The sequence below is a fragment of the Porites lutea genome, chromosome 8 (genome assembly GCF_958299795.1).
Source record: "Porites lutea chromosome 8, jaPorLute2.1, whole genome shotgun sequence".
Classification (NCBI taxonomy): Eukaryota; Metazoa; Cnidaria; class Anthozoa; order Scleractinia; family Poritidae; genus Porites; species Porites lutea.
Genome location: NC_133208.1, coordinates 6,563,415 through 6,588,414, shown reverse-complemented (window position 1 = coordinate 6,588,414; position 25,000 = coordinate 6,563,415). Strand labels below are relative to the sequence as shown.

The 25,000-nt window shown below is 39.5% G+C and overlaps 3 protein-coding genes across 3 annotated transcripts in view; all 3 read right to left on the bottom strand.

Moving 5' to 3' along the window:
• LOC140946533 (pancreatic lipase-related protein 2-like) overlaps positions 1 to 4,465 on the bottom strand; it is a 7,383-nt gene extending 2,918 nt beyond the window's left edge. Inside the window, exons 1-4 of the mRNA XM_073395664.1 lie at positions 4,456 to 4,465; positions 3,100 to 3,336; positions 739 to 1,047; positions 1 to 12 (exon numbers count right to left, since the gene is read on the bottom strand). The exon at positions 1 to 12 is cut by the window's left edge and continues 171 nt beyond it. Of these exons, the coding sequence (XP_073251765.1) occupies positions 1 to 12; positions 739 to 1,047; positions 3,100 to 3,336; positions 4,456 to 4,465 (568 nt within the window). The remainder of the gene's footprint in view (positions 13 to 738; positions 1,048 to 3,099; positions 3,337 to 4,455) is intronic.
• LOC140946066 (inactive pancreatic lipase-related protein 1-like) overlaps positions 1 to 9,258 on the bottom strand; it is a 48,563-nt gene extending 39,305 nt beyond the window's left edge. Inside the window, exon 1 of the mRNA XM_073395135.1 lies at positions 9,128 to 9,258. Within this exon, the coding sequence (XP_073251236.1) occupies positions 9,128 to 9,182 (55 nt within the window). The 5' untranslated portion in view covers positions 9,183 to 9,258. The remainder of the gene's footprint in view (positions 1 to 9,127) is intronic.
• Positions 9,259 to 15,723: 6,465 nt separating this feature from the next.
• LOC140946381 (inactive pancreatic lipase-related protein 1-like) overlaps positions 15,724 to 25,000 on the bottom strand; it is a 10,239-nt gene continuing 962 nt past the window's right edge. Inside the window, exons 2-6 of the mRNA XM_073395486.1 lie at positions 22,925 to 23,158; positions 20,230 to 20,532; positions 18,043 to 18,225; positions 16,972 to 17,187; positions 15,724 to 16,132 (exon numbers count right to left, since the gene is read on the bottom strand). Of these exons, the coding sequence (XP_073251587.1) occupies positions 16,119 to 16,132; positions 16,972 to 17,187; positions 18,043 to 18,225; positions 20,230 to 20,532; positions 22,925 to 23,158 (950 nt within the window). The 3' untranslated portion in view covers positions 15,724 to 16,118. The remainder of the gene's footprint in view (positions 16,133 to 16,971; positions 17,188 to 18,042; positions 18,226 to 20,229; positions 20,533 to 22,924; positions 23,159 to 25,000) is intronic.

Below are 25,000 nucleotides of genomic sequence, written 5' to 3'. Positions count from 1 at the left end.
CAGGATCCAGACCTGTCAAAAGTATTAAACATGCAGAAAAGCAAAGAGTAAGAGTTAGAGGGTAGTGGCAGTGCTACTGGTGGTTGTAGTAGTAGTGGCTGTGGTAGTGGTAGAGGTGATGGTAGTGCAACAGCAACAACGACAACAAACCTTTATTTGCATGACTATAAGTAATTACAGTATTGCAAAAGAATAGAGACTCAAAAAAAAAAAGCAAAAATACATTTCTAGTAAAAGTTAGGTGTCATCATTCTGTAGCTATCACGTAAATTAATTAACAATGAGAAAAAAGGTTCATCAGTCGTAAATTAACATAGCTATATCTTTTTGGAATTCATTAGTTTAATCACTAGGTCCGAGTAGGGTATTTGCTTAAAGTTTGTAAAATAACTTTGAATTTGATCATTGATCATGGTGGTAGTGGTGGTGGTAGTGGTAGTGGTAGCGGTAGTGGTAGTGGTAGTGGTAGTGGTAGTGGTGGTGGCAATGATATTGGTATTGGAAGTGGTAAAAAATGCTACTGGTAGTGTTAGTAGTAATAGTATCAGTAGCAGCAGCAGCAGTTTTAACGTTTCCGCACAAAACGTTTACGTTAGTAGTTGTAACACAGGAAACTGACTTTTGATCCATAGACACTCCCCTCAACGTTAATGGATTAAAACTCACTTATGCATCATAAACGGACAATCTAATAAATAAAAGTAGTTTAGTAGAATTTGCTTTGAAGTTAACCCTTACCAGTAATACGACCCAGTCTCATTCCACGAGCCCGCAAATAGCTTCCAGCATATCCTGCCGTTTGAGCTCCAAGACTGAACCCCACAATGTAGAAACGATCGATCGAACCGGCTGATCCAGGGCTACTCGAAATCAGGAACCTTATAAGCTCCGCCGTCTGAGCACCCACAAGCCGTGTGTTTCCGGCTGCCTGGCCGTATTTCCAGAGCGGTCCTTTAGCCCCTTTAGACCAGTCCACCAAAATCACATTGCAGTCTTCGCGTCGTAGCAGTGCATTTTTCATTTCCGTGGCCCAGGTGTTGATGTTTTCTGTGCAACAATATGATTCAGCAAGAGAGAATGATCTAAGAGAGCGAATCCCCCATACATGACCCTCTTTCCATGAAAATTATTTTCAATCTATTCTTGGTTCTGTGTCATACTGCGTGGTTATTTTAAGGACGCCACCTTATTGGTCGGTTAGAGTGGCGTCATGTAATTTTAAACTTGGCGGGTAATTCATTCCACTGCCGATCACGCACAGCAAGCGATATGACGTGCAAACTTGATATTACTTTCGTCGACGAGTCAAAAGATTTATACGTGGAATAATCTGGCCAGAGTAACTGACATAGATCAAAACGGTCCTGGCTTGTGGGAGTTCGCCGAAGAAAGCGGTTCCGATTGGGCGAAAACTGCTTATTGAGGTCTTCGCTACATCAATATATAAACAACCAACATCCTATTGCAAAAAACGACAACTGTCTCTTCCGGCGACATCCACGCACACCCGCGAGCTGTGATACCGTTGTTTGGATCCAACCGTGGACACTTGACGAGAAAATAGGTTCAAAGTGGGTTCAAACATGAACGTTTAGCCGCCAAACATTTGAATTTTGTGAGGATAAAGAATTGACCGAAACCGGAAACTGCGCATCAAGACTCTCTGGCATCCAGGTTAGCGACTGTTTTTTATAAAAACAGCTTGAAGCATCTGACCTGATTTGTGTTTGCGCAGCGAAATATTCATCGCAAGTATTAGACGTTAAGAAGAAGTAATGCAGTTTGAAACTCTCAAGAATAATTCTTAAAAGCAAAGGTACTGTTTCTGAACGAAAAATATTCCTGGAAAAAGAGAAAAAATATCTTGCACAGTTGCATAAACAATTGGAGCCAGCCACTTATTAAAGGTTTCGTGTTTCGCGCGTGATAACTTTTACCTCTGGTTTTCACAGTGTGTCAGAATTCAATATTCGTTACTTTAAATGAGGCTACCAGCTGTTAGAAAATCTCAATCTTTAATCTCAAAGTGAAATTTTGACTCCAATACTGCAATTCTTTTGTAAATGAAATTCATTCCTGAATTATCAGGGGAAAGCGCTGATCAAAGACATGTCAACAACAGGAGCCGATTAGTATTGGCTCCTGGCGCTAATTACTATAATGGCTGTCAAACTTCAAATGTTTGGCAGCGGAACATGTCACGTTCACGTGGAAGTAGACCGCGCGGGTCACGGAAACAACAGACAAAAATAACCTTCGCAGCACGCGCGCGAACTTTAAATAGATTTAAAAAAATTATCATGGGGCACAGGGATTCGCTCTCTTAGCTCATTCTCTCTTGGATTCAGTCACTGCGCCGGTGTAAGACTGAAGCTTATATTTTTTATAACTATTGCTGGTTTTCACAGGACGTCACCAAAACTCAGACTAAACTGAACTATCGATCCTACCGAGTCTTTAGTTTCATGAACTATTATAGCAGCTAAAAACTAATATTTATAGAAACTTTTACTTCAAAAAAAAACCCCACCCACCTATCCACGCTCATTTAGTAAATTTGAAACCAAAAATTAAACAGAAGAATAATTTCAGATGTTTCGTCATTGCTCCCGCAAATTTTCCGCTGAACGGCGGCCTCAAAAAGTCGTGTTCCATTTACTTTCCAGCCGGGTTTGACGGAAACGTTTGCTAATGGTAAACACCTATCAATAGCTGACAAATCTAGGGCGCTTTCCGTTCAAAAAAAATTATATTTTAAATTTCGGAAATTCCACGCACCCAATGGAATGGTGCCTGGTTGCAGACCCGATCCAAGCCACCGCGCGTTTGGTTATTGTTCTTGTTAACAGGATAGAAAAGAACGGTGCTGAGGACCAAAATTTTGACAAATGGAAAGGAAAATTTCGGTCCCACCGACCGAAATGACCAGACCGGTCAAAGGGGACCATCCGAAAATGGTGGTCCCAAATATTCCGGTCGGATCGAACAAAAAAGGGCCGTCCAATTTGATTTCTAACCGGAATTTCAGGAATTTTGGGATGTATGGAAAGCGCCCCTAATAGGCTGTGACTAAGTGGTTCAGGTTTCTCCTGCCCTTACCTCTAAACCCGTGAATCACAAAAATTGTCCGCCTTGAAATCTTGAAATGAGAGGTAGTGAGCTTATATTTATTGTGATCATCAATGAGCTTAGCTGAATTCCTGTTTGCTCTTGTAAAGAGATTGAATCGTATTCCAATTCGGGATGGGCTCTGCGGTAGCTTTACCAGTAGGTTTGGATGAGATTTAAAACAACCATACTTTTGATAACAGACCTGCTTGGGCGGGAAAAGCCATGCTAAAAATAACGTATAAGTAGACATATTCAGGTATGAATTCGAGTTTGCGCAACAGGACGGAAGGAAGAAGACGACGACAAAACACTTGTGTGTGACAAACGTGACAGGGCTATTACTTGTGTGTTTTGTTGTGATCGTCACTTAACACCTATGTTTTCTGGTCCTTTACAAAAAGATCTCTTTAAAGGAAAGTGAAATTTGGCGAGAAGTTGTTTCAAGCAAAATTTTGTCAAGCTTGTCACACAAGGTTTGCCGTCTTCTTTCCTCTCCCGTCTTTTTGCTTAAGTTTACTAATGTTTAGACGGAAACGGGGGGCTACGGGCATAGATGTGCCATTTTAACACTAGCTTCCTTTGCCCCGTCTCTGGGGATTTTGACCACAAATTTTGCCTCAACCTGCGGCTTTGTTATCCCCAGAAAGAGATGTTTTATCAAATTTGAACTATTTTCCATTCCCGAGGGACAGAAATTTGACCAAAAAAAATGCCGAAAATGAAAATGTAACCACTATGCCCATAGCCTTCCCTCTCTCCTTCCAAACAATAATATCTGCTTTACATTCACACTAAAAGATGACTGAATCTTCACATTGCAAATATCCGAAGGGCTTCAAAATACAGTGGAACTTCGATATAACAAACCTCCATAAAAAACGAAGTTCCGGGAAAAGAACTTCGATATATTTTAATCTATCAAAGTTCTTTAAAAATGAAACGAAACGTCGTTATAGCGAACCCATTTTACCGGTCCCTTGGCTAAACGTCGAATTAAGGTTCCACTGTAAGACGTGCACTCTACGCACTAAATAAAATGATGAGTCTGAGTTCACTGACACCAGTCGCACCTTTTTTTATAATTTGTTTTGTTTTTTAGTGTTTTTTTTTTATTATTATTATGTTTTTTTTTAAATGTTGAATTATTATCGTGAAATCGTTGTAAAATAAGTTCAAAATAAAGCAGGGGGTTTGTTGCAATAAAACGTTCAGCCCAGAGCCCAATGATTAAGGTCACTGTGAGACCCCATTATCTTCTGGGAAAGTCATTCATAAGGTCTCCGACATGAGGGAGGGGAGGTTTAGGTTTTTGCTCTGGTTTTAGAAAGTTTGAATTGAGGATACCTTGTGGCATTATTGTTATAATGATCGTTATCTTTCTACAGCCAGATTGTAAAAGCGGTTTTTGTCAGTTAATTTAATTGTTTTTAAAAAGGAGACCCCGGGAACGAGGAAGACCGAAGAACAAAGAACGAAGAACGAAGTCTTTGTACGGGAGCTTATAATAGAGAGTGTTAGCATTGACAACGAGTACGAGTACGAGAACGAGATTTTACCATTGACTATAATGCGCATGCGTTTTGCTCAGAACACGTGCTCAACTCGTTCTGGCAACTCGTTCCACGACGAGATTTCCTCCAAAACTCGAAGTGCGAGGAACGAGTTTTTGAAAGGTAAAGTTTATCTTTTGTAGCGGGTTATCTCTGCCATAGGTGTATCCCATAAGCACTTACACTCTTCATCGAAGGCCTAGGATGGTATTTTTGGGCATTTTTTTGTTTTGAATAGCACATTAATCCTCCTTCCTTTCTGTCAACATCGTGTCAAAATTTTAAACATGAGAAGCTCTCATGGTCTCCGTCTAGCGTGCTCATAAACTTAACCTTTTTCGTTTTTTTTACAGCTTCTTTCAAGATGAATCAACCTGAGACGTAAGTATTACTGTTTCTTTAATTATTTTCATTCACATCATTTTATTTCTTACAGCGCATAGTCCGTACGAACCAAGTTTGTCACATCAAGAGGTCGCATTGTTTACATAAACCTAAGAATTACGGTCTCAGATTTCAAAGTTTTTATGCCCTTTCTGTTTATGTTTCAGGAAAAGAAAACTTTTTACATGGAAACGAGACTGCATCGAGTGTAAACCTGGTATATTGCCCGTGATCAAATACAGGGTAGTTAGCGTAATTCGCATCGTAAAGGAGGCAGAATTCGTTGTCATCTAGCAGATCTTGAGTGTAGCTTAGCAAAATGCACTCCTGGATCCTTTTGAGAGCCATACCAACATTTACCGAGAACAACTTTGCAACAGCACTGAACTCACAGGACGCAAGAGCTAGCAAATCATTTGAAAATGGCGCCTAAAATGACAATACTATCCCAAAATATTTTTTTCGTGAAGTCGTACTCGTTTGTCCTGCTTACACATTTTTTACAAGAACGACAACGAGTACGAGTACGAGATGGACTCGTTCTCGTACTCGTACTCGTTGTCAATGCTAACACTCTCTAATTTAGCGACGGCTACTGCGAGCTGACAACGAGAACGGCCAAAAAGCAATAGGTTTAGAGTGGCAAAACAACAACTCTGCACGTGCATCACGCTTTTTTGTACATTTCTTTGCGTTGTTGCACGACTACAACGTAAAACTTCCTAATTTCACGTTTGCGAAGGACACGTGAACACGAGAAAATGATTTACGTTTTCTTTTTCTGAACTTAGAAACGGGCTTTTAGAATTCTATTCCAGAAAAATTCGCCAGCATTATTTGACAAATTGAACAAAGAGGAATAAGAATGAGGAAGTTCTGTTCAAGTGAAGCAGCGCGAATTCCCTTTTGGTGTCACGTTTTTGCTACCGTCACTGTCGTTGATGCTAAAGCTCTTCAGTAGAGAAATCGAAGACACCCCACGAAAATCACGTCGCTGCGATGATCGCTTTCTTAATTAATTCCGGAACAAATGGCGGAGCTCTTAGTTTTGACTTGGAGAAGGGAAGGGGAACAGCGATTTGTTTTTCTTTTCTTTTTAATTTTCGATAGCGTCTTTTTTTTTTTTTCTAGCGCCACTTGGCACCGAGATGAGGGAAAGTTGTCATAGCAATTTTAGAATTTCACTCGTGAAATGACAAATTAACACCAAAATTCAGCCAAACATTGCACAGCTTACAAAAATCTTCAGTTGTAGAGACACAAACCCCCGTTAGTAAAAGTGACCTAACGTTCACAACGATGGCATGGAGGTAAACTCAGTTCAATTCCGTACGCATGCCTTCTATTTACAAGTTACGGTACTTTTAAAGCTGAAGCCGTCAGAGAAGATTCAGTGTCCTTACCTCTTGTAAATACAAGCAACGTTGGCAAAATATAAAAAAAAATCTCTTGCTGAACATTTGAGGAAGTGTCTTGAAATGTTTGATTATTGTTCTCCAGCAATCTTAAGTAATGCCTCAGCGCTTCAGTTTCCAAGCATCTAAAGTCGTCGCCAAGACTCTGAAGACTTTCGAACCGACATGTTCATGTGGTACGTGACAGGGGTATCTACTTCTGAACTTTGTTTATGCGCCTACTGTAACTGACCTAATAAAGGCTCGCTTTCAAATAAAAGCCTAATAAACGCTCCCTCTACGCCGTTAAAATAGTGCTGGACGCCCCTGGTCTAATAAACGCCCTTTATGACAATTATTCCAAAATACTAGGAATCAGCAAAAACGAGTAAACTCATTCTGTTCATTCATTTTCTTGTTTGATTAACAAAGCCTCTCGTATTTCATCTTGTTCAATGACAAGTTCAAAGTAACGGGATAGACTTACCATGGCAACACAATAAGGGACCGATCATTATTTATCGCCGGGGGCGGGGGAGGATTTGGGGCTAAACAAGGTGAAATTTAGCCGATCCCCCTTTGAAATGTTACTTCACTGAAGTGATCCCCCTAATAACTTTTGATGACTTTGGCGATACCCCCCCCCCCCCCCCCCCTCCCACATGTCTTCATTTTCAAAGCAAATTTGAGTGGTTCTCCCTCTGAATTCTTCCAAAGTTTTCAGCGATCCCCCCTTTTGGGTTCTCAGGTACGACTGATCCCCCTTTTGTTCTCCCAAAAATTAAGTGATCCCCCTAAATCCACCCCCCCTCTCTCCCCAGGCGATAAATAATGACCAGTCCCTAACCCTTACTGAGGATTCTGGCACGAGGTGTTTGGATTTGAAAGAGCGATATGGATCCCTAGACGGCCTAGACGTATTTAGTATTGATGGAGTGGATGATTCGCCATTTTAAAATTCTCTTACTTAATTTTTCGCTGAAAACATATCAGTTTTGTTGAGCTTGTGACAGTTATGAGAATAATGTCTCCTTCCTTTGAACGCCTTCTATGCCCAGGCCCCTACGTTTATTAGGTCATTTACAGTGAACTGCGATTCGAACTTTAAATTTCGATTCCGTTTTTCCACATTTCAATATACTATTTAGACTCATTTTAGTAGTCAAAAAGACAAAATGCTTGGAGAGAGCAAAAATTTTCTCCGCTAATAATGACAAAATAATATGAGCATCACCGTTCTAATTAATAATGGCTCAATCAATTCCATGCGTGTCTATCCCCCTGGATATTTGTAGGACATTCGTCATATTTTCTTCGAAAGGCTGCAAATATGCCACCCTCGGGACGAAGCAAAGCTGATACACTCTTTTTTATTTACAAGAATGTGTTTATAAGAATATCGGGGCTGAAATTTGCGAAATTTTAAGAATATTTTAAGAATGAAGCCGAGGCTGAGATTTTGAAAAGGATAGATGTCATAGATATAATTTTGTGTGTTGAAACATCTGTAAATACAATACAGTTTTATTTTTTTAACTTAACCGTATAGAATTATCCCTTTCTCTGAACGGCGAAAAACCAAAAGCCAAAACGGCCAAGTGTCGTTTGACGTGACATCTTGACCTCACTGACTGCAACGAAAAGCGGTTGAGCACGTGCACAATGTAACGGGATACAGATCAAGATACCAAACACTTCTAATTGATACCCCAATAAATTCTAAAACGGGAATGTCATAAGCTATAATTTAAGAATAATACAAGAATATTTTCAGCCTAAAATCGGCAGAAAAGTAAGAATATTCAGCCTGGGCAGGAAAAACACATTCTTATAAAAAAAAGAGTGTAATGGTAGTCCGATAGCATCAGTTGGTTTGGTTTCGTAAGGACGTTGTTCGTTTTCGTTTTCGTTAGGGACCTTCCATGACTCTTCTACGCTCTTCCAGTCTTTGTTTTCGAAGTCTTCGTTTTCGGATCAACCTTGATCAAAATCTTCTTCATCTCGATGTTATGATTTTAGTTTTTAAAATTATCGAAAGATGACGTAAAAAGGCGAAGGAGATTATTTGAAAATTGACAAGAAATAATTAACGCAAGTGAAATCAGAGTATACCATCTTTAGTTATTACCTATAGATATGATTACTGCACCGAATCGTGAATTTTTGACGTGTTTACTGAGTCTTTATACAAACAGCACTAAAAGTTTAAAGTATGTTGGCCAAGGTTCACAAATTTCTTGAATTTTCGATAGAATTCCAGCTAGAATCCATCTTGAAAATTGGGCTTTTTCATGTGTTATTGGCACTTAATATATAATTTTTTAATGCCCTGTCATCTTTGTGCGTAGAACATCTCTAAAATGGACAGCGGCTGTGATACGCGGAAGTTGCCATTGATATAGCAATTTGTAATTTTTACTTGAATAGTGAAATAACAAATTAAGGCTAAAAGTAAGCGCCAATATAAGGGGTAATTTGTGATAATTTTTTTTCCTTTCTCTTCGCCTCTTGCCAACACAGCTAACAAAAATGCAGACCGCCCAGGGTTGTAGACTGACAAGAGGCCCTGCCAGTTACAAAGTGACCTATCGTTCAAATTTGTGGTTATATAAATTAAAATTTCCCGAGAATTGAAATAAGCTGAGCTCAGTTGGATGCCGTTAAAAACGAAAAATCTAGCGACCTTACCTTCTGTAAATACAAGCAAAGTTGGCAAAATAAAAATGAAACTCTTGATGGACATTTTGTCGATCCTTGCATGCCTTGAACCCTTTGATTATCACTCCTTTGGAATGGTAAGTTATCTTAAGTAATGCTTCAGCGCTTCCAACCAGTTCCCAAGTAACTGAAGCGGTAATGAAACTCTAGCTGAGCCAATTTACAGCGCTTTAGTTCCCAAGCGTCTGAAGCGGATAAAACTTTCTTTTAAGAAAATGATCAAATAAGAACAAATGACCCCAAACAAGCCCGAAGGCATTTTATCATATCACTTTGAATCGATTCGACAGAGAGCGAGAGTCTTTCAATGGGGCCGGCGATCTAGGGATGTTTCGGGTTTCCCTTGAGGTTCAGTTATATGATGTGGGCCTTGTTCAGTGCCTTTGTTAAATAAAAACAAAAAAACCACCAGCAAGGCCAATGGAATTTAACAAAATCTGGTTTTATCAACGAAGCTGAAAAAGTAACTTTAATTTTTCCACCATAAAAAGATTCGAAAGCTGACTGGAGCTTTGATCGTTAGCTCCCGTAGGGCAAGCAAAATAAAGAAGATTTTGGAATCGATTCAGAGCGAATCTTTCAGTCGGAGACAATTTGGTAAATCAACGGCCTATATTGGTTTGTTCAGTTAGGTGAACAGTACCGTGTTCGAAGAGTATCACCTATAGAATATACTTATTTTGATTCTTGTCTTGTTTTATTTGATTTTGATATTTTCCTTTGATTAAAAAGAAAAATGTTTTTGGTTTTAGTGTTTCACTTTGATTTTCTAACTAATGTTTGATATTCAGAACTTGACGTGTTTGATTTCTCAAATGCATTTTTGATTTCCAGAATTTGCCCGTTTGATTCTTTCAGTAAATGTTTAATTTTCAAAATGAGGTCATTTGATTTCTCAAATAATGCTTTTGATTTCCAAAATAGCTCAAAATTTGTCGCGTTTGATTTCCCAAATGACACTTTTGATTTACAAAATTTGTCGCGTTTGATTTCTCAAATGTTATGCACTTTTGATTTCCGAAATTTGTCACGTTTCATTTCTCAAATGACACTTTTGATTTCCAAAATTTGTCGCGTTTGATTTCTCAAATGGCGTTTTTGATTTCCAAAATGAGACAGGTATGGATCTTATCCACGTGACAGTGTCTGAGGGTGGTAAGCCCTACTCAAGGCCGGAGGGGTGACACTCAGTCAACGGTTAATTCGCAATGAACGTTTTTAAAATGATCTTTGGGCTTTAGTCTAACATATAACAGGCATTACTGCCATAGGGAGCAAAAACTGGTCCAAGTAACTCAAATAAATGGTTAAAATCAGAAAATAAAGCGACCTGGTAACCCGGGGAGGGGGGAGGGGGGAAGGGTACTCCCCTATACAAGTGACATGGATGCTCGTCGTACCTTTTAGGGGTTTAAATTTGTGGATTGGTACCGCTTAGGGTGCTAAGACCTAAAATAACTGCTGGCAGAGTTGTCTCGACTGGCACCTTTTAGGGGCCTGCGGTAAGGTTATAGCCCAGTGTTATTGATCTGAAAAACGTATTTGTGTCAGTGATATAATTAATTGTTATTGAGTTGGTACCTCTATTGGTATGCCTATAAAACAAGACAAACTTGAGGGGTGTTCTAGAAATTTTCCGACGAGCACCCCCGTCACTTTTATAGGGGAGTACCCCCGGGCCTGGTCAATGAAGCCGGCTGAAATCGGATCCGTAGCTCTGTCTTAGCTCTGTCTTGGATCGAAAGAAAGATGACATAACATTTCTGACTGTGTAATACTCCAAAACCGAAATTGCTGAAGAGAAAATCGAGTTTGTATGTACTTCTCGCAAGCCTGTAGCAGAATTTCTAAGCTGAAAAGCACACCAACATAAGCACAAATCGGAAATTGTTTAAGTACCGTAAAATTCCGAAAATAAGCCCCTCCAAATATAAGCCCCCCAAACCGGTAACGCAAAAAACCTTCCGTTAAATCGCCCCTCCAAATATAAGCTCCCCGGGGGCTTGTACTTGGAAAAGTGCCTTATATACAAAGTAAAACAAAGCTAAAACGGTAAATTTACTTCCAACCGTTAAAGGCTAGCCCAATCGATTTTGAAAAGCAAATTTCCCTCCGAAGATAAACCCCTCCAAAAATTAGGCCCCTCAAAAAGGCCCTTTGAAAAATATAAGCCCCGGGGCTTATTTTCGGAATTTTACGGTATGTTATGTTTGGTTGTGCGGCCATGTGGGTACAATGATTGATAGTACCTGTAACCTGTAGTGGCGTAATAATAGTGCCTTCGCACTTGAAGAAAAAAAGAAATAAAAAACTGAGCATGCTTTGCCTCTAAATTTAGCCAAGTGAGCTTTTTATGAACAGCTATGACGTCCTGCTATCCGTACATTTATTAGCCTCCCCGCAGACGTCCTTTGGGGTTCGTTTGTCACGCATTCATTTAATGAATGCGTGACAAACGAACCCCAAAGGACGTCTGCGGGGAGGCTATACATTTATTAGTAAAATGGCGTATTATATACATGTGCATTTTACAGCCATGGTAATGACACCGCCGTTATGAATAAAATCACTCATCTGTGCAAGTTTTTCCATATTTAACCTTGTTTTTGGCACATGTTAATACTTTTCAGGATATATGTTATCGAAAACAAGATGGATTTTGTTTCTTTTGACCATAAAAATCGTCAAAGAGACGTAAATTCAGGGGCACCCAACGAGAATATAGTTCAAAACCACTTAAACATAGCATTGTTAAACGTATCTTGGTATTTAAAAGGTAGATATGAGTATATTTTTATCCCCTAAAAATGTTTCATCTGTTCCTAATTCCTAGCTGAAAGTCTAGTGATCCGAAAATTATAGGGATCATAACTTACCTTTTCGAAAATTTCAGCCTAAAAAAAAGGCTCCCGAAAATTCTAGTTGACCTTTTTAGGTTAAAAATCCGTTACTTTTTTTAAATGTTGGAAAATCCCAGGAGAGGCAGGCAAGCAATAAATTTTACAACAAATGTTCCGAAATTTCTATATCTCAAATATACCCCTGGTAAATTTTTTGGCGAACGTGACTTTCCCATACAAATCTCTTACACGGATCAAGTTCAATGTCTGAGTCATAGCAGGGACCTGAAATTTGTGACGTCATTTCATAGTGCAAAGCATATTCCACCATGGGTATTGTTATTTATGAAATGTTAAGTAAGGTATGGGGAATCGCTCTGGCTTTCCCCAAGACCGGCGCAACGTAAGTGACAGACACACTTCCCAGGCCGGTTTTAAGCCATTTAATCATTACAAGAAAACGACGCACATATAAAAAAACCTATCTAAATTAGATAATTTCTGCACAATATACTTAGAACGACGCAGTCAAGAGCAATAAGAACTATATTTGCCAAACAAGCTCCTAGTGATATATAAAACATCCCTCCATGCAACGTCAACAAGCTCTCTCCCCTGATTGGGAATCCCATTTATATCAACCAAGTTCTGGGTTACTCTGGGACAAGTAGCCGCAAGTTGTGTAGCAAAATTGACGACAGTGTCCTTTAGGACTCCTTCAACTGTCACTCGGTTTACCAGAGGACTCTTATACAAGAAAATCAAGAGTACCTATCAGGAGAATGGCTTTCACCAAAAACTAAGGTCGATAAAATGAGATTCCCAATCAGGACTGAGGGAGCAACATCAACACCCCTGAAAACAGTAGGTCTACTGGTCACTGAGATTGCAGCAAACTAATAGGAGTTGCTCTCCCTGAATTAGGAGTATAAAAAGAATAATGGTAACTAAAAATACCGTATAAGAAATCAATTTCATTTTAATCACCCAAAGCTCTCCTACCCACCAAGGCACCTTCACTCTTTAATCCACCAAGAAAACAATAACATTTTAAATCCACCAAGAAATAAACTTTTTTTTTCTTTTTTAGTTACCCAAATTCTCCTATCCACCAGTATTTTTTTTTGTCTTTTACCCACCAAACGATCCCTTTTAATCCACCAAGGCACGTTCACTCTTAAATCCACCAAGGAAACCATGCATGTCATTTTAAATCCACAAACATTTAAATTTTTTTATTTTGTTTTTGTTCCATTTTTTCTAATCATTATAGGCACTTAAACACCTTTATCCCCAGGGAGAACTATCCCTCAAGACTTTACCTTACTCCACCAAGGAATCCACTAAGGAACATATCTCTCAAGAAACTTCTATTGTATAGAGACATAGCCGAACACAAAACAAGCGCGTGAAACCAGTAATACTAAGAGTGGATTAATGACTGTAGTTGGCAAAAACAAGCCGCGAACACGCCAATGAATACGCAAAACAAGAGTAAATGACATACGACAGCCAACTGAAAACCCCTCTAGGTATAAATGCAAACACGGAGTAAACTAGTGTTGTGAAACGCAAGTAGAAGGAGCTAACTTAAGCGAGCCCAGGAAAACCGAACACGTGTAAATGAACAAAATGCTAAGATTCTAAACGATAGGAAAACACGGCTGGTGAGCGAGCTAACAAACACGAAGTGAAATGGCTAATATTAACTTAGATATTGACCTTGCCTGGTTCATTTCCAGCCAAACTGTTGGCAGGAAAGTCGTTCCCTCCTTGTGCTGCTACTAAGGAAGCGCTGGAACCGGAGCTGAAACTCTTAAAGCGGCAACTGGTACATTCCCTCAGGAGCCGGAACATTCGCTGCAGCCGGCACATCGAGCAGAACAGGAGGTGCTTGAACAACATTGACTGCCTCTAGAATTCGAGTCGGCGATGAAGGCACCGGAATTTGGTCGGCCATGTCGAGGAAGGCGGTTTTGGAGTAGAACATTTGCTAGGCTTTACGACGGCAACGACAGGCTGGAGTAGAGTGTCAGGGGTGGACACAAAGCAATCCCTTTATTGTCATGATTTACATATCCCAAGGGCATTTTATTCATAAATGCAAATGAATGTTTAGGATTAGGCCACTGATAGGCAATGTAAGTCACAACCTCATTCCCAGGGTTCTCTCCTACCCGCCCTACGGAGCGAGAGAGAGAGAGACCCTGGAAAACGCTGGTCACGTGGCTCCAAAGCAAAATTATTTCTGAGGGAGGAGTCCTTTGTCTCACATTTTTTTGTCTGGTTTTTTTGCGACGTAGTGATCGCAACAGCAAGATAGATTTGCTAACCCTACTAAACCTACAACTGAAACTAAAGGAAATTTCTGCCTAAACAAAATTATCAGATAAACAAGTTAATTACCAGAGAACGAATCAAAAACTAGTGTTGTCGCCGGTTTAACCGATGACAACAATCGCTAAAATTCTACGATCTTGAGTTATACCGAGCGAGTTAATTTTTTGAAGGTAAAATCCCTGTATGTTGAACTTCTATATAAAAAGTTTCAATGTTTGTCTCACAGCGGCTGGTAATCGGGCCAAATGAACCACAGGTAGGCCAAGCTCGAAATATGAGCATCGGCGAGCATCGGCATTGTTGCGTAACATTCAAAATATAAGGATTTGTATGGGAAAAAAACCTATCGTTTCTGTAACCTACGAAAATGAAAGGATTTCAATAAAAAAACAGCTTACCTTACTTAAAATGTCTGTTACATCTCTCCTGTGTGGTCCACGGGCCGATTTATGGCCGTTTTATGGGTTTTTATGTAAACGGTTTTCTCTCTATATAAAGGTTTTTATTCATTCCTCTGATTGTTCCTGCTAGTTGGTCATAAAAATAATGTCTTTTTTTTTCTTGACAACAAAGACAGTTTATGTCACTTGATCAATCCACATTCTCCTTTGGAAAATATCCTTGATAACGTGGCCTAACTCACAGAGGTTCATTGTGACACTTAGCAGTGACTTAGATAATCAAATCAAGTGCTGAAAGCTAACAGTTACATTAATCATTGAAGTTTTTCGTTATTCGGCCCGTGAATTATTTATGTATGATGTAATGTAGAAAAACGATAAGTAACAAACGAAAGTAGGGAGAAAGAAGATGTCACTGTTAAAATCCGAAAAAGTTGACTTGTAACCACCCGACGGGTACTATGTAGGCAGGCAATTTTACCAAACGAAAATTTTGGTTTTGGTTCCTTATATGAGCACGAGTTTCAAAATAAGCAGCTCCAAAAAGCCAGTTTCTTAGCCAAAGTAAAGAGATATCGATTCCAAATAAATCTGTTAATTTTCTCATCTCCAATTCCTAAGAAAAACTTTAAATAATAATCAATATTTTTATTTAAAATGTAAAGACTGCTTTATACATAAGTAACACTGGACAAGATAATTAAACAAGTTTCACCTTCTTAGGCAATGTACACACGAATCGAATTCCGAAAATTTTAAAACAGGTTATTTATTCGGATTTGGGTGGAAAACCGCTCTGGATTGAAACACTGTGCATGATTTACCGCAGAGTTACTGTAAGAATGGCATTGACTGTCTTATATATTAAATCTTGGAAAATATGAATATAAAAGTTCAAGAGAACTTTTCGCAGTGCATGGAACACTGCTACAAAAAAACGGACATGCGTAGTAGTGGACCCCAAACATCAAATAGACGCCCCGATAGGCGATATTGAGAAAGATGAATTACTCAAAGCCTTGTTAACCAAGCAAGAAACTGGATGAATTGAATGATGATCGATTTTGCTCCTCTTTGCAAATCCCTACTCGGTTTGGAGTAATTCTCATAGGAGGGGTCTATTCGATAGGGGCGTTTATTAGAGAGCTGAGCTCGACGCATCTAATACAATTTTTACAGTTTAGTGGGGGCGTTTATTAGATAAGAGGCGTTTATTTGCAAGTGGGTGTTTATTAGGTCATTTATGACAAGGTATTTATGGAGGTTAAGGTAAAAGGTGTTCTAAACTCTACAATGAATTTCAAGCTTTAAAATTTGTTTTAATAATGGCAGAGACTTGCTTGAAGTCATCGCATCCAACTTCTGTCTCACTTTTACTTCTTACGGCTTCTTCCCTACAAAGCGAACAAACGAACATGTTACAGTCTAACGGTGAAGAGATAACACGTACCCGCGGACCGATAGCTAAAGCCGCTCTAATTTGAAACCCTGCATCGGAGGTTCTAAAATGATGCGTAACGTTCTAAAATGATACGTGAAAGAAAAGGGTGATTTCCATTCCAGGCCTTAAAAGTACTGAAACTGTCAACCGTTAACACTTCATACCTCCACCCTATCCATGCAGATCCTCTTTAGTTTAGCATGTGTAACAAGTATGAAAAGGTCTCTTCTGAAAACCAATAGCTAATGCGGTATTTAGTTCGTTATTTGACTCATTTACAGTTTTATCAATATGCGTGTAATTGATTGTGGGTGGCTCCTACTAAAATGCTCTACAATTGGTATAGAATTTAATGGAGCCGAAACCAATTGTGGAATTGCACACATTTTAGTCATCCTGCTGATGAACAGTTACGACATACAGATAATTCTAGCAACAACAATTTGTTTTCTGTCAAAAAAAAATTCATTGACGACGTTGGCATTTAAAGCCAGTGGACTGCTTTTAATTAGTTCTTGACTGACCAAAATTATAAGACGTCGGTTTTTGTTAGCCTAAAACTCTTCACTTGCGCACAGACCCGGTTACTTAAAAAAAAAAAAAAAAAAAGAAAGAAAAGAAAAGAATAGCAATTTCTTTTTATCTCTTTCCTAAATATTTTACACTTACGTGGAATTTGTGATAGCATACAAGCTGATTTTTTTTAAGCTAGAGTGTTTTTATCTTGGCCAGTTGAATTGGCTACCACAAAAGTAAACAAGGGCTATTTAAGTTTTTGAGAGGAAAACTTACCACAGAAAGGACTTTTTGTGTTTGTTTTTAGATAGAATTTTCCTGTCCTTTTAGTGCGGTCAGCGTCGAAACCCATGCTAGGACATGCGCCTTTGCACGCCCGACATCTACCTCGCTTGAAGGAAGAGTAGCTATCGCATGGATATGCAGTGTATGAACATGATCCCGTCACGGAGGCAATAAAATACTGCGTTGCTCTTGAGTGGCTACAAGAGACTGAAAGTGTATGGAAAATAAATATTTAAAAAAGTAGCTCAAAATATTTAACAATTATTGGAAGAGGTTGAGCACAATATCGCGATTTGTTTGTGGCGAGCAGATCAATTATTTGCCGAAGCCGAAGGCTGAGGCAAATAATTGATCTGCGAGATACCGACAAATCACGATATTTTGCGATAACCGAGTTCAATAATTGTTTTATCACTCGATCACCGAGTTTGTTTTTTTAATGAATATCTTGGGATACGAAGCTATCTGCCATTTTCACGCAAGAGCGATCGTAAGAAGGAGAAAAGGACGGTTTCCTTTACGCATAAGCAGAATACTATTTGCAGCCAAACACTGTCGGACGGCATTCCACATGAGTAGACCAATATTTGTAGGCAGTTATTTGCAGGTCACTTGGTGGGCTCTCGGCCAATGAAAAGAAAGGAAAATTTGTTTCGAACGATAAAATATATGTGCAGCGTACCGTGATAAAGGCTCGATTTCCGCCGCTCTCTCAGTCCTTCCTCCGCGGGGAGTGATGGAGGATTGAGGGTTTATATTCCGAACAGCAGCAGGTAATCGAGCCTAACAGTGATTATTTGAAAGCCCTGCATGAAACTGAGCGCCTCTGTCTAATAAACAGCGCTTCCTCCCCGCCCACCACCCCCGCTTCCCCCACCCTTCTACAGCAACAATGCAGCGTTTTGTTTTTCGTTTGAGTGATTACAGTCTTCAATAGGAACTCAAAAGCTTAAGAAACTGTAATCAGTGCACTATTCTCAGTCCCGTCTTAAAACAGAGACTTGTAGCACCTCGGAAACAGTTCAAATTAAATTTTAAAAAAATCCCTTTTCTTTAACTTACCATCGATCAGACATCCTGGCTGAATAGTGCCACCATTTGGATAAATGTCGATGTGTCCGACCCCCCGATTTGTTCCGGCAACTCCTGCATTAGTGTGAATTACGTCAACATATCTAGCGTCATTTGAATCAAGTCGATAGGCCGAGCTCACTTTTGTAAACAAAGGGCCAGCGGGATCCAAACCTATAACAAAAAATTGAACAGACAAGTAAAGAGTGAGAGTAAGAGAGTAGTGGACAGTGGTAAGAGAGTGGAGGTGGTAGTAGTTGTGGTAGTGGTAGCAGTAGTGGCAGTGTTAGTGGTGGTGGTAGAGGTAGCAATAATGGTTGTTGTAGTGGTAGCAGTGGTGGTAGTGGTAATGGTAGTGGTAGGGGTAGTGATAGTAGTTGTGGTAGTGGTAGCGGTAGTGGTAGTGGTAATGGTTGTGGTAGTGGTAGCGGTAGTGGTAGAGGTAGTGGTAGAGGTCGTGGTAGTGGTCGTGTTAGTGGTAGTGGTGGAGGTAGTAGTAGTGGCAGTGGTGGTGATAGTAGTAGTGGTGGTGGTTTGTTCTGTCGCACTTTCTAATAATACTTGTCGTACTTTGCAATGAACTTGAAATGGATGGTCAGAGGACAAGTCAACCCGATAATAAGTATCATCATCGACCACGACAATAATAATAATAATAATAATAATAATAATAATAATTCACTGAACGGTTTTCAGCACCAATTTCTCAAGAGAGGGCGTAGGAAAAGGCTCATATCAAAAGCAGCCTTCCGGTTTCAAAATCATTGTAGAGAAGTACAACTCTTTCTAGGGGAAGACCTCGAGACCATGACGCCATGAGATTATTATTCCAAAAGCTTTATTTGCATGACCATAAAGGAATTACAGTATTGCAAAAGCTATTAGTCTAAATTTAAGTACTAATTCAACTAATTAGTACGTGCAAAACATTACAAAACGTTACAGTTCTCATTCATTCATTCATTGATATTAATTTGGTTCTTAATTCAAAGCATTGCGAGATAAATGAAACTAATTGACAGTTAATTAAATAATCAGAAGAATTCATAAGAAGAGATATTAGAGTATCGTGTGAAAGTGATTTGAAGTCAGGTATTTTAGTTTCTAGTTTGGAGAAAAATATGTCTCTGATCTGAGAATAAGCCTTACAATCTAGTAAGAAATGATTTTCATCTCGATTTTGTTACTTGTACAAAAGTGACATATCCTTTCATTGCGAGGAATGTTTTCGTATCTACCTGTTTCAATTCTAAGTAGAGATAGTGTCTATAACAGCGAGAGACCGTAAGAAGAGGAGTTTGTATTAGAATTTAGCTGCTATCCGTATTATCGAGTTGTCCCTTAAAGGTAACGTGTTCTTCAGACGAAAGGTAAATGTAGAAGCAAGATATTTTGAAAGTTTTACTGTAGCACGGGCAACGAGGAATATTTCAAAGGGTCGACAAGCCTGACTCACACCTTCCACCAACGTGTTTATAGCTTTTAGTTCTCAGGGTTTAGCTTTAAGGAGTATATCCTTTAAAGACCTTCAGCGTTTGCGCGATATAATTGGAGGTTATTTGTAGATCTGTTATAGAAGAGGTCGGTTCTCTATCACTGGCCAGTGTTTCATAAGAATATTTTTAAGGGTAGTAACTGATGGTTGATATTGCGTGACAAAGCGAAAAACGTGTTTGAATCGTTGTTGTTGTTGTCGATGATGATACTTATTATTGGGTGTACCTGTCCTCCGACCATCCATTTCAAGTTTTTTACAAAGTGCGACAGAACATTGTAGTGGTAGAGTGTAGTGGTAATGGCTGTGGTAGTGGCAGTAGTAGTGGTAGTGGTGGTGGTAGTGGTAGTGTTAGAGTTAGTGGTTATGGCTGTGGTAGTGGTGGTGGTGGTGATAATGGCTGTGGTAGTGCTTAGTGGTGATAGTGGTAGTAGTAGTAGTGGTATTAGAAGTGGTAATGCTACTGGTAGTGTTAGTAGTAGCAGTAGCAATAGCAGCAGCAGCAGCAGTTTTAATGTCTCCGCGCAAAATAGTAGGTGATTAGTAGTTGTAATACAGGAAGCTAAATTTTCATTCCTAAATTAACACTCACCTTACCGTTAATGGATCACAACTTACCTATGCGTTATAAACCGAGAAATAAATTAAAGTAAAGTAAAATTTGCTTTAAGGTAAGTTCATACCAGTAATACGACCCAGTTTCATTCCACGAGCCCGCAAATAGCTTCCAGCATATCCTGCCACTTGAGCTCCAAGACTGAACCCCACAATGTAGAAACGGTCGGTCAAACTAGCTGAGCCAGAGCTAGTAGAACTAATCAGGAACCTTATAAGCTCCGCTGTCTGAGCACCCACAAGCCGAGTGTTCCCAGCTGCCTGGAGGTACGGGAATTTAGCCCCTTTCGACCAGTCCACCAAAATCACATTGCAGTCTTCGCGTCGTAGCAATGCATTTTTCATTGTCGTAGCCCAGGTTTTGATGTTTGCTGTGCAACAATATGAGTCAGTCACTGGCTCAGTGTAAGAATGAGGTTTAATTAACTATTGCTGGTTTTCACATGACGTCACCAAAACTCGAACTAAAGAACTATCGATCCCACCGAGTATTGAGTTTCATGAAGTATTAGAGCAGCTAAAACTTCTAATATTTACACAAATTTTTACTTCCTAAAAATCCTTAGTAACGTACTAACACTCATTTAGTAAATTTGAAACCAAGATCTATGCCCGTTAAAGTAGGTGTCTTATTTCGACGATCTTACGGAAAAACAGGGGACTCTTTGCAACATTCCGTCCGGAAAAACAGAAGACTAACTTTTCAGATGTCTTATCGCTCCAGGAAGTTTTCCGCTGGAACGACTTAAAAAGTCCTGTTCCGTTTACTTTCCAACCGGATTCGACGGAAACTTGTTAGACTGTTCACAGTCCTCTATTTTTCCCTAAGATCGTCTAGATCGAGTGCTTTGCGTTACGGGCTGCCATCTTACATGAGTGTCAAAACTACTTAGGGGGCGGGGGCCGGGGCGGGGGCGGGGGCGGTTAATCCCCGACGCCCGCCCCCTCGGTACATTTGAAAATCAAGATGTACCCGTGACGGTAAGACGCGGTATATCTAAACGATGTCACGAAAAAATAGGGCACTTTGAACAGTCTAGGAACTTGTAAATGGTAAAGCTATAAAAGTTGAAAAATCTAGGGCGCTTTCCATCCAATAAAAATTCCGATTGAAATTTCGGAAATTCCGGGCCTGTTCGCGCTGAATAGAACAACACATTAGAATAGAATGGAATGGAATAGAATAGAATAATTCTTCATTTAAACGCGGTAAAATTTATCAGGAGTATAAAAATTTTTAAATAAACCTAACTACCCTAAACAATATGCAAAACTGTCTACAACTAACCTAATTAAGACCTGTTTTTCATGAATGCCGTGTTCACAGTACTTTAAAAATCAGAAATTCAGATGAGCCAGTCGTTTAAATTGACTTAAAGATTTAGCCTCTCTCATATCACAGGGCAGACTGTTCCAGAGAACTGCTCCGCTATAACTGCAGCTGTTCTTCATGAAGTTAGTTCGCGGGAACGGGACAATTAGTTTGTTAACAGAGTCCTTTAGGGAGTAGCGCTTTTCATATCGTTTAACAAATTTAGAGGATAAATATCCCAGAACAAGATCATTTAAAGACTGGTAGACCATAAGGGCTTTTTGTATTTGAGACTGAGTGCTCAAGTCTTCCCAATTAAGTTGTCTAAATAAGCGTTTGGTATTAGCATCATATCTGAAAAGTTAGAACACGAGCAGCACGGTTCTGAAGCTACTGTAGCCTGTCAAACAAAGTTTTTCCACAATTAACCCAGACAATATTACAATAATCGAATTGAGATTGAATGAGAGCATTGTATATACAATATTGTATATACAATGGAGAGGAGGTGTTGGAAGAAAATCTCTAATTCTTTTAATTGCTCCTGTCCCGGAGGCAATCTTTTTAGACAATTTATCGATGTGTGTTTGCCACCGTAGATTTTCATCAATAAATATTCCAAGCGATTTTACAGAGCTAACTTTTTCTATCGGAACATTATCAATGGAGAGCTCGGGTTGGCTCGACAAAGTACTCAATTTTTGTCTCAGGATCATATCCAATTAGCATAAATTCAGTTTTAGCAGTGTTCAAAGCAAGTTTGTTGGAAATAAGCCATTTGTTTAGATTACCTAAATCGTGATTCAAATTTAACTGTATTGAATTCACATTAACATTTGCACAAGTGATGTGTGTGTCATCAGCACACATTCTAGGCTGGCATAAAGTTAGGCAGTTTGGCAAATCGTTGATGTAAATAAAAAGTAAAAGGGGACCAGGAATTGTTCCCTTAGGTACCCCACATTTTAGTGAACAGATTCTAGAAAGGGAACCATTAACGAGACATCGTTGTGTACGATTTGTCAAATACGATCTAAACCAGTCGAGAGCAATTTCTTGTATTCCGTAAAGGTTCATTTTAGATAAAAGGATATCATGTTTAAGAGTGTCAAATGCCTCTTTTAAATCAAGAAGCTTGCACAAACCCGATCCAAGCTACCAAGCGTTTGGTTGTTGTTCTTGTAAGCAGGATACAAAAGAGCAGTGCTAGGGACAACAATTTTGTCAAGGGAAAAGGGGAATTTGGTCCGACCGACCGAAATGACCAGACCGGTCAAAGTGGACCCCTTCAAAGGTGGTCCAAAATACTCCGGTCGGACCGAACGAAAATGGTCCGTTCAATTAATTTGATTTCTAAGCGAAATTTCCGTAACTTTGGGATGAATGGAAAGCGCCCCTAATAAGCTGTGACTGAGTGCTTCAGGTTTTAGTCTCCAGGCGCCTGCCCTTACCTGTATATCCGTGAATCACAAAAATTGTCCGCCTTGAAATCTTGAAATGAGAGGTCGTGAGCTTATTTTTATTGTGATCATCAATGAGGTTAGCTGAATTCCTGTTTGCTCTTGTAAAGAGATTGAATCGTATTCCAATCCGGGATGGGCTCTGCGGTAGCTGTACCAGTACGCTTGGCTGACGTTTAAAGCAACCATACTTTTGATAACAGACCTTCTTCGAGAAAAGCCATGCTAAAAAAACGTATAAGACATATGCAGGTATAAATGTTTTGACGGACGGGGGGGGGGGGGGGGGGGCTAAGGGCATAGGTGTGGCATTTGAACACTTCCTATGTCCCCTCTCTGCCGGATTTTTACCACAAATGTTGCCTCAAACTGCGGTTTTGTTATCCCCAGAAAGGGATATTTATCAAATTTGAACTATTTTCCATTCCCGAGGGTCAGGAATTTGAGCCAAAAAATTGCAAATGCCGCAACTGCCCTTACCCCCTCCCCCCTCCCTTTCCGTCCAAGCAATGACATCGCCATTACATTCACACCAACAGGTGACTGAATCTTCACATGCAAATAATGACGGCAAATAATGACGTATCCCAAGGGCTTTGAAATACTGTGGAACATCGATATAACACTATATTGCTCTACAAATGAAATTCTTGGTATAACGAAAGATTTTCTTTACCCTATTTATAGTAAAATATATGGAAAAGAACTTCGATCTAAAGAAACATCGTTATAGTGAACTCATTTTGCCAGCAGTCCCTTGGCCCTTTGTTAAACTGAGGTTCCACTCAAAGACGTGCACTGTATGCACTAAAATAATTAGATAATGAGTCATTAAGTTTACTGCCACCATCAAATCTTTTTTTTCCCCTTTCTTAACCTGGAATTTTATTTCTGTGATCTCGTTGTGAAATATGTTCAAAATAAAACGATCGTTTGCAATAAAACCTGCACCAAAGAGCACAATGATTTGGTCAGTGTTACTAGGAAAGTCATTGAACATGGGGGAGGGAAGGTTTAGGCAAAGATTTGTTTACTCTGTTTTTAGATGGTTGTAATTAAGGACACCTTAATTTTTCTACATCTAGATATTAAAAGCGGTTTGTGTTTGTGAAAAAAACAACAACAACTTCAAAGGAGACCCCGAGAACGCGGAAGACCGAAGCCGAACAACGAAGAACGCAGAGCGAGGACCGAAGACTTAGCAACGACTAAGGCGATAGAAACGAGAACGGCCAAAAAGCATCAGGCTTAAGGTGATGTTACACGAGACGATTCGCAACCACGACTTTTAGCACAACACAGCGCTGCAATGTTGGAACAATGCTGTAACTATTCGAAACAATGTCGCAACAATGTTGCAACGCTGTGTTGCGTTAAAAATCTTCGTTGCGAATCGTCCCCGGGGGGGCTCCCATATAAAAGGGGCGGGGATGTTCTTCGGAACTTTTGAATTGAACTCCTAAAGGAACCAATCTGGGCGTGACCCAACCTTTTTTTGACACCTAAAAAAACTTTGATTATTTTTAATACATGAATCGAGCAAATAAAACGAATTGAAAATATATAATCGTTTAAATTTCTTCGTGCAACCCTAAAATAGACCTTTTCGGCTAAATATAATGGCGTTTTTCCCAGAACACCCTAAGTGAGACCGAAATCCGAAATTTACACCCCTAAGCTAGACGACGAGCGTCCCCGCCCCTTTCATATGGGAGGCCCCCGGGGAATCATCCCCTGTAACATTTCCTTTTGCCGTTTTACTGTTCAGGGGCACCCAACGACGGTTTCTTGCAAAATACGTTAAAAACACTTTTTAGGCTATCCAAAGTACTTTTAGATCTCTAGAAATGCATTCTAAGCGGTGCTAAAAAATTTTTATCTGTTCGGTCATTCTACGGGAACTTAAGTCTTTTCGAAATTACAAGGGCTTCAGTATTACTTTTCCGAAAATTTTAGGCGCCATTTAACAATTTGCGAAAGTGAGAATTTTTCTGATTCCTCTCTCCATGACATCTTAGAATACGAAAATTTTAGGTTTCCTTTTTGTAACCTGGGTAGTAAAATATG